We start from the raw sequence: 14381 nt of genomic DNA, 5'->3' as shown, positions 1-14381 counted from the left end.
AGTGTCACCGAAGATGATCCACTTTCCTTTATTTTTCCCACCGAAGATGATCAATCACTCAAAATTGAACTCTTTTATCTCGACTTTATTCCCTTTGTCTTATTTTAATCTTTCCACCAAACAAAAAATAAAACTGATACTAGAGACAGAGAGAATGCATAGGATGTCCTCATTCTCCCCTTCGTCGTCACAGGTCGGAATAGTTCTGAAGTTTTTGACATCAACAAGCTAGAGGCACACTTAAGCAAACGTTTATTACTATCATCATCTACAAGTAAGCAAACAAACAGACCAAAACCGAAACCAAAAACCAACTCATTCTTTGTCTTTGCTCATAGAAAGGCGATGTAGAATTCAGCGTCTTCTCCATCTATGATTCCGTCTCTGCTTCACATGTTACAGAAGAACATCATCAAAACATGGTGAGACGAGAAAAGAAGATGGATACATATATATACCTCTCAAGAGCAAATTTGCCTTGTTTATATTTCTGGCTCTCCTCGTGTGCGACCAACTGCGCAAAAAGAACAAAAGTGAGTAGTGGGTTCGAAGTAAAGTGAGCATACTTGTTGAAGAAGAGTGAGTGTGAGAGACATACATATTTCCAGCCTAGTAAGTGCCCACAAGAGCAGCAAAATACATCTGATATCGTGTGCATACCAGAAATCATCATCCTCTCCTCAGGAGGACCAGATGTCACATTCACTCTGCCATTAACAAATTCATAAACATTACTTCTATTGTGATCCATCTTAATCATAATCATGTTGCCAGATTCAAGTACACTCCCTTCGTCCCTCCCTCCGTCCCTCCCAGTTAAGATGACACGTTTCTTTTTCGCATGTGTTTTGAAAAAATGATGATAAATAGTTCAAGTGGAGAGAAAGTAAAGTAAGAGAGAAAAAGTGAATAATATAGAGGAGGGGGAGTTATTAATTGCTAACTACAACTAATTTAAGATCATAAGATTTTAGAAATCTAGTTGCCTAAAATTTACCACGTGTAATTTTCATTTTTATTAATTAAATCGAAATAGATAAAAAAAACTACCAAATTAGGATTTTGGATGAAAATGTCAATATAGTGTTTTGAAAATATCAACACAATGCTTTGAGAATATCAACACATTGCTTATGTCAACACATTGCTTTAATAATGACTTCTACATGTATTATATTGACATATTTGATATACTATGTTGACATTTGTTGCTGTACGTAAAAAATTAAAAATTTTTGAATTTTTTTTCTTCAAATTTTGACATCGGAACATATGCAAGTGAGATCTCGTTAAAATCCTTATGAAATTATCTTTAATTTGATATATGTTGTGCGAAAAAATAATTTAAATCGAGAAAGTTATATGCGTTTTAAAGTTATGTGATATTTTTCAAAAATTAGTTGCAACTAATTTGTCGTAAATTGACCTTAGTACCCTAATTGACGTTTTTTGTTATCGTATTGACATTTCGGGGCTAATGATCTAGGCCCTTGATTTGAATATCTAAGGGCTACTACCTCCGTCCCTGAAAATTCGTCCCAGTTTTCCATTTTTGTCCGTCCCCCAAAATTTATCCCATTTCACTTTTACCATTTTTGGTAGTGGGTCTCATGTTCCACCAACTCATTCCTACTCACATTTTATTATAAAACTAATATATAAAAGTAGGTCCCACAATCCACTAACTTTTTCAACTCACTTTCCATTATATTTCTTAAAACTCGTGTCCGGTCAAACTGGGACGAATTTTGGGGGACGGAGGTAGTATTATTTAATTGTAGTTAGCAATTAAGTATTAAGTTAGCAATATAACACTCCCCTTAGAGGAGAGTATCTTCTACGTTATTCACTATCTTACTTTTCTTTCTTTCTACTTTAACTATTTATTACTCCTTCATTCGTCCCAAAAAGTAAGTGCATTTGGGACGGCACGAGAATTAATGCATTAATTGGTAAAGTAAGAGAGAGTGAAAGTTAAAATAGTGTTAGTGGATACTTTGACTCATATTATTGTTAGTATTTAACGGTGGGTCATAGTGTTATCAGTCGTAAATAAATTGATTTATATTGGTACTAAGTTTGGGATGGAAATGGAATAATTTTATGGGACGGAGTATCATTTATTCAAAACAGCTGCGAAAAAGAAATGATCTTGGCATCACAAATAAAACTATATCAGTGCAAGGGAATAGTAGTACTACATGTTAGTTTAGGTAATAACATAGGGTGATGAGATGCTTACACAGTATTAAAGAGATAAGCCTTCCCCCTTTGGCAGTGAAATGACTGAGAATAGGAGGCAACACCCATTAAATACATTCGATTATGGAAAGGATTAATACAGACAATTTAGAATATTAGGAGTTTTATGCCAAATGATAAATAAAAAAGATTAGTTAGAAAGAAAGAAAAGAAAAAAGAGTAAAGGTTATGAATACCCGGGAAACAAGTTGATGAGGCTGTGCTAGCTGGGTTTTGCAGAATTTGCAATTGTAGGTTTTTCCTTCTAAATCAACAACAAAGATCCTTCCCATCTCTCTTCTCTCTCTCTCTCTCTCTCTCAACCACGATTAGAATTTGAGACGATACAAATATGATAGTGTTGTGTTGTAGTTTGGGTAAATTGGATCACTATCACACTGACACGTAGTTTGTTTTTCTAATCTCTAATCCGCCTCTCGCCCCATTTTTATTGGATTTCTCTTCTAATTCATCTTATCGGCCGAATACCTCCAAAGCCCAAAGCTCTTAACTGCTTGTAACTTTTATCCCAATTCACCAAAAATTAATACTCCTTCCATCCCTGAAAATTTGCCACATTTCATTTTCTACCCTCATAAAAAATTGTACTAAATACTTAAAGTGGAGAAGGGATAAAATAAGAGGAAAAATAATTAGGATAAAAATCTTCTCTATATTATTCTCTCTTACTTTACTCTTTCTCCACTTTAACTATTTATTATCATTTTTTTAAAATGATTGCAAAAAAATAAAATGTGACAAATTTTCAGGGATGGGGGAGTCGTAAAAAAAATAGAAAGAATTGAAGTATTATTATTATTATTATTATTATTATTATTATTATTATTATTATTATTATTATTATTATTATTATTATTATTTCTCCGTTCTAAAAAAATAAACAAACTTGTGAATGACACGTATGTTTACTTTGTAATTAGTAACCTAAAAAAAGATAGATAAGAGAAAGCAGAAGAAGGAAAAAGTAGTAGTAGTTCTAATAGATTGGTGGGTCCACAATTATTAATGGTGTATAACTCATTAAAAATTTCTATTTTTAAACTTGGTCTAATTTTAAAGAACGTCACAAAATGATAAAACTAATCTATTTTTTAGGACAGAGGGAGTATAAAGACAGAGTCTTTTTAGCTATCCTTAAATGGCTTCACTTTATCAAAATAAATGTTTTAATGTCGTTTGATCATAATTAAAAGATGTTGCACACGGTTAAGAAAACTGAGAAAAACTATTCATAATAATATTGCTACAATCTTAGAAAGTTATAGAATGTCAAGCCATGAAATAGTAAAACACACAAAAGTGTATTGATAGTGTTAAAATCTGTCGGCCGTTGCTACAGTTGGCTGAGCTTCGATGCGCTTCCTACCACCATAAGGCCCCTTTCTGATTGCTTCCTGTAGCTGCAATATTTTTTAAAACCAAAATCAACAAAACTATATGAATTATCAATAATCAAATTTCATGCATGTTATGAATTACAGTGTGCCTTGTTAAAAGAAAATATGTTTAAAGCAGGCAAAGACATTAGGATCTAACCTTTGATGCCAGGCCAGAATAGGAAGGATCATTGACAAGTTTACTAGATGATGCGAAGGCCCCGAAGACTGTTTCACAACACTTGTGTCTAGCTTCCATTCCTGCATAAGTCCGAGTACATTTCGCGTAAAGATCTTGGTATTATGAGATTCAAACGGCTTTTTTTCTGAAGTGGAAGTGGGATTGATACAGACCTATCTTGGTGGTTTCTGTAAGGGCGTCGGTAATTATCTCACTTATCTCCGGTCTAGAGATTATCTCAATCAGACACCAAGGTCGAGCAACCAAACCACTAATCAATCTGTATCCCTGTATTGGAAGAACAATACCAGAAGTTATTGAGATTATGACCTTCGAACATAGAGACTGTCAACTAGAGTGCACATTAAACATGTCTTGACATGCTTCAATTTCAAATCCAGTGATTAAATTTCCTGCTGATTTAGTTTGTCAAGAGAGCCTGTACTTTGAGTACTAGGATGGATAGATCAAAACAATCCAAGCTAATCTACCATTTACTTCTATGGATTGATTGATTTTGAATTTGTTTGGCCATCTTATCATTCAAATACTCAATCCTATGCTTTATCAATTTATTTTATACTACCTTGTTAAGTACTCCATCTGTCCCACTTAAGATGTCTACCTTTCTTTTTTAGTTTGTCCCAATCAAGTTGCACACTTTCTATATTTGGAAATAAACCCCTCTCTCCTCATTAAAAATGTTCAACTACATTTTTCTCCCTACTTACACCACCTAACAACTCCTCCTAAAATCCCGTGTCACTCAAGAATGTGGACATCTTGAGTGGGACGGAGGGAGTAGTACAAGACCAATACTTGTTAAAGTAGAACAGGCTGCTCGAATGAAAAATCAAAATTTCCCAATATTGTTCAACTAGGATTTTTGTTTAAATGCAAACTTCATAAATTGGTGTACATGCAAACTAACTCTTCAGGACCATCGAAATCTAAATGTGTATGAATACATAATATTGTTAATATAAGGCTAACGTGACACGAAACATCTTACCGCAATACGGATTTCAGAACCCTGCTGAAGAACTGATAGGAGGAGGCCCTGCAGCCATTATCAGCATGTAAAGTTGCATTGTTGGTGGACTTGAGAAGGAGGTATAAAGAAAGGGTACAGAAACCAAACAATAGACGGTACAGATAAAAGAGTGTAGACTTATGTAACCCCAAAGAAGGCTTTGAATCGACTTACTGAGGGGATCAGCTTGGGTGTTTTGGATGCTTGATCATAAATCAGGCTCTTAAGGTTTTCTTCAGCCACCCTCGTCAGGAGCACATTATTTCCCATTCGTGTTTCACCAGCAATGTTTGCAAGAGAATGCAAGGCAGCCTTCATATCCATGAGAAATCAATCTTATTAGACCCACATTCCGATCAACGCATGTAAGATGCTTAGGATGAAGTGACAAACAATGCATGACAAAAAAAACCCTTCTCATGATCTTTTAATTGCAACACTACCCCCGCCCAACAATAGGAGTCACATTTGGTTTAGGCATGAGTTTTAAGAAATGTAAAGAAAAGTGGATTGAATAAGTTAGTTGACTATGGGTCTCACTTATACGTATTAGTTTTATAATAAAATGTGAGTGGAATAAGTTGGTGGAATGTGGGGCCTACTTACCATTTATGGTAGAAGTGAAATGTGACTCTTATTGTGGGACGGACCAAAATGACAAAATGTAACTATTATTGAGGGACGGAGGTAGTAATATTTTTCTCTCCACTATCTCTGTCCCCAACACTTGCATAGCAGATAAAATCTTGGTTGTTGGAAGATGAACCAAAATTGAGAATGCTTGTCTACAGTTTCAAACAAGGCAATCGTCCGACACAACACCACTTGATGTGAGATTTAAGATTTACTATAGAATTTGGCATAAATCAGGTTTATGTTCGCATATTTCCAATCAACCTTACAAATTAAGACCTCCAAAAACTGAAAGGAATCTGATGCAGAAGAGAGGCAAGGTGTGTCTTACCAGCTGTTTACCATGCTGTTGTCGGTCAAAAGCAGCATCAACAACATGTCTCGCAGTAGGAGGCGTATTTGACAGAATAATAGTTGCTCCCTGGGATGCTTAAGCATTGTGATGTACAATAAGACCTTTATCAGTTATTTGCTAAAAGCTTGCAGAATCAAGGATTTAATATGCAACCAGCACAGGCTTGAAGTGGAAAAAGAATAGCTTTATAGCAGTTCTGATAAAGAAAAAGCATAAGAAAAAAATTTATGGTTTTGAAATAGTTGATGTAGTGAATATTATAAGAAATTATGCAAATAAAATTATTAGTTTATTGATGGAAGTTAAACACAGAGCTGTTAGTTTCACCCATTTTATGTAACAAGTGAGAATCAATCTTTTGGTTATGAGGACTCTTTTCAAGCTGATAGGACACAGAGGAAGGCAAAAAGAACAAAAAAGACCAGCTTAAATACTTAGGATGCATAATTTACATGATACAATTTGATTCACTGCTTCAAAAATAAGAACCGAATAGTAAAATATAAAGTTAGTTGAGTTCAACATAATAATTTAGATTGATAACTTACAAGATCCAATCTGACCCAGTGCTTCAACAGCACATTCACATTCATCTGCATCTTGACTTTCGAGGAAATCAAACCTCTTATCAATTGCAGTTATAACATTTCTAAAGCCTATAGGAAAGAAAGGTTAGCAGCAATTATAAACAACAATCAAGGATCATATTAAAAAAATTCGAGTTCACAACAATCATTTAGAGAAGGATAATCTGGGGTCATATATCTTAGGTAACTTATGTTTCTTACATTATGCATCAAGCATATAAGTATACATGCAAAACATATTTGGCTATGTCAAGTATTGCATGTAACGGTATCCAAAAATCGCCCAATATTCCTCTAGTTTGCTTTCAGTATAAGAAGCTTCCCATCCAAAACTAGAAAATACTGTTTGACCTAAACTTGTGCTCTTATGCCACAATAAATTCATGCTAAGCATTTTGGCTATACAAAAGGTAGGGAATCAATACAAAGTTTTGCATTAAGCAGCCACCGAAGGGAATGGTTCAAAGTTTCATAAGACCATACGGAAAAATAAAGGAACTGGAGACAACCTCATGTTACTCTTAGAAGCTCATTCCAACTAACATGGTTTGCTCTAGTAGAAAAAGTTCATATAAAATTAAGAACTTCCACACGTCTGCTACAATCACGGATGCAAGGAAACACCTATACATTAACTTATGAAGTAGCTTACTAGATTCATCAATGAACGCAAAAGCATTTTCCTTGGACAGAAGCCTTCCAGTTATCATCATTGCCCTTGATCTTAAAATGGACTCCGCAGCTCCATTGCTTAGGAAATCAAGAATGTTTCTGATTAATCATTTTGCTCAATCAAGATACATTGTTCACAAAAAATTCTTCACTAACCTGATTATGGAAATAAGAAGTTGGAGCAGGATTGTTTTTGACAAAAATTCAGCACTGTGTTGAACTTCCACCAGCTTCATCATAAAGCAAATAGAACAGAGGGTGAAAACTTTAGACTTAACTAAAAGGAATGACTACAAATCATTAATAGAACAGTTTCAACAGAAGTTTTGTTAAGGTAACACAAAGACAGTTATGTACCACAACAGATATTATGTTGCTAGTAATGTTAGAAGAACTACTATATCTTTTGATGCAATTGATGATACAATTGGACAAAATGTACAACTACAGTGAGGATCAGATCAGAAGCTCTTCATTCCAAAGTAGACTAATTGTGTAATATGAATCACCCTGCCAAAACCCTCAAGGTTGGCAGAAAAGAGAATGATACTTTAGGCATATAGAGGGCAAATTATTGCGGATATCACGATCCCATCGTGCGGGAGTTCACTGAGATGAACCCCAGGGTGGAAATCAGAAAATATGGATAAAGTAAAAACAACAGTTGTTTGCTGGTATAGAGGTCAAATATTCATGGAGAACCGTGTAACTGCAGAATTAAAGAGGTATGCATAGTATCCTATCCAACCTGGTGATATGACCAAACAAACATTTAAATAAATAGTTTACGATAGGCTTAAAGTCATTCAGGAATTAGGAAATTGAAATTCACACATGATTGGGGCCAACCTCATAAATAAGTTCCAGCACACTCAAAGTAACTAGAGTGTCATTTGTATTTCTGACTTCTGCCTCCAGTAGACTTAGAAAATTTGATTTTGATACTTCTGATGCCACTGAGCTTGAAATAGAGAAGAGCTTCACTATCAAAGCTAGAACACGAACTCTTCCCTTTAGATGTCCCAAACAGAAAAGTCAGAGAAGAAGAATGCAAAATCAAATTCAAGCGAAGGAACTATGAGTCCACCGTGAAGCGGCCTTTAAATATTTGATCATTTATCAATAAAAAACACAAAAAACAATCAAGAAATTTTTTTGAAACATGGATCATGTACCAGTGATGTGCATTTCTCTGCTACAGATCCAAGATGTGTAGCTTCATTAATATTTTCTGGAAAGACAATCCCCTGGAGAAAGGTTGCATAATTCTCAGCAGTACAACAAATGTTGAATGTCACCGTAAGTTTAGATAAATCATTAAGCAGGAGCATACCATGCCTTCAGGGTAGCTAGCCAAACTTGTAATGGCATCTGTTGAAGCAGCAGCCACTTGCTCATCACTACATAAAATCAAATATTTTAGTTTTGTGTGCTTTATATATAAGAAAACACCCCGATCAAGAACATCATTCAGTTAGCATACACAGAAGTAACAATTGGAAGGGATAAGAATTTCAAAATCCAACATGAATTCGGAGAACATGTTTTCCCATAAAAACCAGATTAAATCTGATCACAAAGTTACCATTCCTCACCAGAAGAGGTAGAACAATCCAGTTTATTTTTAATTAATTGATTCTTATTGTAGGAAATACCCCAATATGTCAAACATGTATCCAATGTTTTAAAAACCGGACCGGTGGACGAACCGGCGTAGCTATTGGTTCACGGTTCAACTGGTCTGACCGGTCGAGCCGCAATACTGTAGCAATACATATATTTATTTAATTAAATAATATATTATACAAATAATTAAAATAATATCAATAATAAACAAAATTGACAATTATAATGCATAGTTTTAAGCATTTGTAACATGAAATATCAGTAATCCTACAATATAATATAACTTTCTCCTACGAAAAGAAGCAAGAACAAAACTTTTTCTAAATATTATATTGTACTAGTATTTTTTTCTGTATAAAATTTGTTATCAGAACCTCAAGTCCTCAACTTATTTATTCAATAAAAAATTTAAAAGTATGGAGTAAAAAACATGTTGAATAAAAGTATGGCAGATTTTGATACAAAAAGAATAAAAATAAAAAAAAACACGTTAACTAAACGAGAGAATATTTTGACATATTTAGTACTACAGGAATAGGAATACTCTGTCCCACATCAAAGAGTAGAGGTTGATTCACAAGCTAGGAACTAATATAAATAAAGCACAATTGCCAACTAATATTAAAATAAAAATTAAAAGCTCTAAACCGGTCTAACCGGTCACCGGTTTCCGGTTGAACCGAGCGGCTTGACCGGTTCAAAACGGCCTGATAATTGAACGGTTTTAATGTCCAAACCGGACCGGATAAGACATCGGTTCGCGGCCGAACCGGTCCGGTCCGGTTTTTAAAACATTGCATGTATCTTTATCTGGTTTCTTGCATAGGCCATTCTAAAAGAATAGAAGATGATCAAAAACTGCAGGGGTACAGGGCAGCCCATTATTGGTTACATAGTATAGTAGTGTACAAAACCTAAAAATATGGAATCCAAAACTACAAATTTGGTCAGATGCAGTGATTACGCATTGTTCCTAAAAAATGAATTTTTGTTCATTGTTAAATGACAGAAGAATTTGTGTTCATCGTTAAATGATTTATAACCAACCAATGCGCCAGACATGATTATACACAGTAGACAATAATGAAAGTTGAAACCTTATTGAATTAATGATTAGCCACAATTTAAAATAAAAAGCTCAATACCCATCAATGAAGCAACCAAGCAAAAGGGGATAAGTACTATGTTGAAGAACTAATTGGATAGCAACCCTTTTATCTGTATGCTCCAGTAGACATGATATCTGAAAAAACATTTAGCATGTCATATTGGAATTCATATTTTTCTGTAATGCACCCAAGCGAGATACGGAAAAACAATGACAGAAGATAAAAAATGCATTTGGTTAATTGTGCATAAACTAAGAAAGGAAAGATCATGTACTTACAGCTATACAGGCCAGTCGTTTCACTTTCTGAGAATCTGACCCAAGGCCAACCAAAACGAAAGGCTGAAGGACAAGGAAAACAAGCTTTAAACTACAGATACTACACAGTCAAGCACCTGAATGTGAACTGAATGCACTGTTTAGATTGAATAACAACTCGACCGTAAAGACTGAATGCATACTATGCAAAGAAAGATGCAACTACAATTGAAAACCAATGGAGTCCACCTTTATATTTCACAATAAATAAATCAAGTGTCAAATCTGGAACAAAACACGAGACAATCAATAAGCTAAAAACTACGCCGATCACATACATCGCAGGTAAGACATAAGAGGATATATGCTAACGAATACAGAATTGGCAGTAACATACTTATAACTAATTCAACCAATCAACTTTATTACAAAATCGTACAGTTAATAAAATGAGCGATAAAACTTAAAAGCAGCCAGTAATATAGTGGATACTAGGAAAAACACCAATAAATTTGCCCGAAATCCAAATCAAATAACGCACCATATAGTGTGGAATAAGTGAAGCTCCATATTTAGTTCTGAATACCCTCTCCAAACATTCGACCAAAGCACTCTCCAGACCAGGGTAACTCGCATCCGTTTGCAAAGCGCTATAAAAAAATGTCAAACTCAATAATTTATACAAAAAATCATAAACCTCTAACGACTGACCGCAAAAAAATTACAAAACAAAAGCATGCACTCATTCCTTCTGAAGGAATCGACGACATTGTAACTATGAGCAATGCCGGATTTATGATACAATTTTGGAAGGCGTGAAATCAATTGAAGTGAACGAACAATGAGGGAATGATGCTCTTTTTTACTTTAATCAGTCATAAAACGTAATTTCACAAATTAAGTTCTAAAATATTTTTAAAAATACATACTTTGACATCTTGTTCTTCCCAAAAAACTTATGCAGATCGAGTGGCGGCAATAACATTTTTTGCCAACCCTAAGGAAATGTTTTTGCCAACCCTAAGGAAATATTAGGCTCCAGATTGAGATTAGTGTTACACAAGAACATACACACAAGATTTGTTTGTCATTATCTAATGAAAATCCAATTTAACAACAATTCCTATAGCATTGTAAAGAATTGTAAGGATGTGACTATTAAGGTAAAATATAGTACTACTTCCTTCCGTTTTATCCAAGATGTCCACATTTGTTGTTTAGTTAGTCACAACCAAGATGTTAGAAAATTGGCTTGATTAGGAATTGATCCTAATACAATTTACTTTATAGAACAACACATCAATCATTAGTCTACTAATATCATATATGCCATATGCTGAAAATCAATACTCCCTCTGTCCCCAAAAAAGTAGTGTCATTTTAGTTTGTCCCACAAAATTAGTTCATTTTCTAATTGTAGAAACTTTTCACCATACATTACACTACTAATAAGACGGATCTCACTATCCACTGAGATATAATATAGGATTGAGTTAGTTGCAGGGGTTAGCTCATGGGATTAAATCTCATGAAACAAACACACTACATATTTAATACCGGGATACAATCTTGCAAACCGAACACCCCCTAGCACTAATATAATTATTTTCTCTTTTTATCTCATACTTTACCAATTTGGCATTAAAACCTAGGTAGTTCCCAAATTCTCTGTTTTTAGGGGACGGATTCTGGCTTGATCCTAAGGAAAATTCAAGCTATAAATACGCCGATGACTACGAGTGTACACCAAAACCGCATGCACATATAGAAACATGAGTTGAGAGGTTTACCCGATAATGGCAGGAAGTGGAAAGCGGGTGAGGAATTCCTGAGCTGAAATGTCTGAGATAGCACCTGAAATCGTGGAGATATTCTAATTATTAATTTTGAAACACATAACTAAAAGATACTCCACATAAAGCTGGAGGTAGGTATTCAAGTTGAGAGACACCTGGTTGTTGAGCGAAATCGGAAGCCGCTGCGAGCAGCTGAGCAGGATCGACGGCGAATTCCTCCTCCATTTCTTGCTGTTGACGAAACAAAGTGACGGTGGAAAGCGGTGGCTAAATACTGTAAATCGTAAAGAATTATTCAATTCGAACCTTTAGATTGCTTTTATTAGAAGAGTGAAATATATCGAACTCAAATAATCCCTTAATTTTAAAAGTATACTCATATATATCCATGGAGTATCCCTATCCAAAAAATCGGGTATCCAAATGTGAAAAACTCTAAAAGTCTCACTCATATCCTTCGAGTATCCCTATCCAAAAAATTGGGTATCCAAAACGTGAAAAACTCTAAAAATCTCACTCATATCTTTGGAGTATCCCTATCCAAAAAATCGGGTATCCAAACATGAAAAACTCTAAAAATCTCACTCGAATCCGACTAATCGGATACCCAATAATTTAAAACTATATTTTTCATTTTCTCTATTTATATAAATTAATTTACGATGAGTATACAAGTTATGAAAATTAACAAAATTAATTTACGATGAGTATACTTAACACACAAAACATCTCCTAAACTCTTGTGTCATCACCTAAATGTGACATCTATCTTGCGACGAGGAAATTGTAACTAATATTTCCCTCCACACCCTAATATTCAACGTTTTTTTATATCTAAAAAGAAAAAATAAGATAGGGAAAATAATTAAAGTAATGTTAGTGGATAGTGAGATTCACCGTAGTGTAATGTATGGATTATGGGAAGTGTGGAGGAAAATTTTGTTTAGCTTAGGGCATTCATAATGCAGCCTTGTATGTGGCGGCCGTCCGACTGGGCTGCATTGTACCCCCCCCCCCCCAATAAAAAAACGAGAGGTTTCTCATCTGCCCGATGCGGCTGATTCGTCAGGCGGCCGGTGGTTTTTGCAGCCACGATTGCGTGAGAATTTCCTTTCGTTTTCTTTTTTAATTAAATAATTTAATATTCCACTTTCATCTATAAATAACTCCTTTTTCTATCCATTTTCACCCCAAACTTAATACACTTCATAAGTTCATATCTTTATATTACTCATCTTCTCTCTTTATGGAACTACAACCTTCTCTTAATGTTGGAGCAGCTATAGTTGCATATGTGATGAGGTGTGTTGAAAAGAGGGGGGAGGGGGAGGGGGAGGGGGAGGAGGAGGAGGATGAGGTGTGTTGAAAAGAAGGGGAAGGGGAAGGGGAAGGGGAAGGGGAGGGCATAAGTTGTGCACAAGCCTATCCGTCCGAGAGCATGCATTTGCTGTTGAAAGGCTGCATGCAAATTATTTTTCCGACAACTCTGTTGTGATTTTTAGGGTCACTGGCAGATTCAATTAAGAACAAGGGGTACCATTGTACCCTCAAAATATGGAAGTAGCCTATTGGTAAATGCATCACCCTTCCACATCATCAACTCAGGATCGATTCCTCCTGAGTGCGTTTTTGTCCATTTCTCTCAGGCGCATTTTTGGCCATTATAGTTTCTAATAAGATATGTTTAGATATAATCATTTATTAATTGTTTGCTCATTTACTTCATATAGTTTCTAATAATATTTGACTAAATGTATACTACTATTTGTTTTCTCCTTTAATTTATACATAATAAGGCTTTATGGTTGAATATAATCTTTATTAGCATTTATGATCACTACTATTGTGCTCATATTCTAAATTATATAGAAAATATGATGCATTTTATTTTTAGTTTAAATATTCCAGACTTTCTATAAATTAATATAAATTTTTTGTTGTATAAATATCTAAGAATCCATAATTTAATAGTGAAAAATTTTCAAATAATAACACTAAAAAAATTTAATAAATGACTTAATAGAAAAATTGACATAATAGAGGAAAAAAATCAATTGAATTTTATATTTTCAAGTCAATATAATTATTTACCGTACCCCCAATATGAAATTTCTGGATCCGCCACTGTTTAGGGTGCAATTTAAGTACACAAAACAAGTAATAATTCCCTAAAAATACTACTTCTGCAAGTATACAGCCGTGCAATGCAGTATAAAAGGTGTCGAACCCACAGAGAGGAGATTAATTACTAAAACTAGTAAACCTAACTAAAAAGCAGTAAAATAATTTAATATTGGGTTTTTGATCAAGAGGCGAGTGAAGGACGTAACGAGAAGGAAAAAATGCAAGGGAATCACGATAAAGAGGGAAGACTACTCCTAGCTTGTTTGGGGTTACTTGTTCACATGAATCCTAAAGTCTAATTACTTTCCATTATTTATCGGGATCGTGTTGATTTTACGCTTTAACACCTGATCATAGAATTTTACACCTA

The 14381-nt window shown here is 34.5% G+C and overlaps 2 protein-coding genes across 2 annotated transcripts; both read right to left on the bottom strand.

Annotated features, from left to right (window-relative positions):
* Positions 1-140: 140 nt before the first annotated feature.
* Positions 141-2688, bottom strand: LOC121807516 (protein yippee-like At5g53940). The gene is made up of 5 exons (XM_042207767.1): positions 2439-2688; positions 2243-2286; positions 599-707; positions 459-514; positions 141-384 (listed from the first exon to the last, which is right to left on the bottom strand). The coding sequence occupies exons 1-5, from the start codon at positions 2532-2534 to the stop codon at positions 333-335; spliced, it is 357 nt and encodes a 118-aa protein (XP_042063701.1). The 5' UTR covers positions 2535-2688; the 3' UTR covers positions 141-332.
* A 780-nt stretch (positions 2689-3468) lies between these two features.
* Positions 3469-12309, bottom strand: LOC121807514. Its single transcript, XM_042207764.1, has 17 exons — positions 12043-12309; positions 11882-11945; positions 10633-10741; positions 10113-10175; positions 9871-9968; positions 8433-8499; positions 8275-8346; positions 7949-8110; positions 7256-7329; positions 7080-7177; positions 6389-6496; positions 5817-5914; positions 5027-5164; positions 4832-4879; positions 3993-4107; positions 3799-3899; positions 3469-3662 (listed from the first exon to the last, which is right to left on the bottom strand). Exons 1-17 carry the CDS (start codon positions 12110-12112, stop codon positions 3576-3578), a joined length of 1572 nt encoding a protein of 523 aa, XP_042063698.1. The 5' UTR covers positions 12113-12309; the 3' UTR covers positions 3469-3575.
* Positions 12310-14381: the final 2072 nt, after the last annotated feature.

This window comes from Salvia splendens, chromosome 6 (genome assembly GCF_004379255.2).
Source record: "Salvia splendens isolate huo1 chromosome 6, SspV2, whole genome shotgun sequence".
Classification (NCBI taxonomy): domain Eukaryota; kingdom Viridiplantae; phylum Streptophyta; class Magnoliopsida; order Lamiales; family Lamiaceae; genus Salvia; species Salvia splendens.
This window is presented reverse-complemented; position numbering and strand designations above follow the sequence as displayed.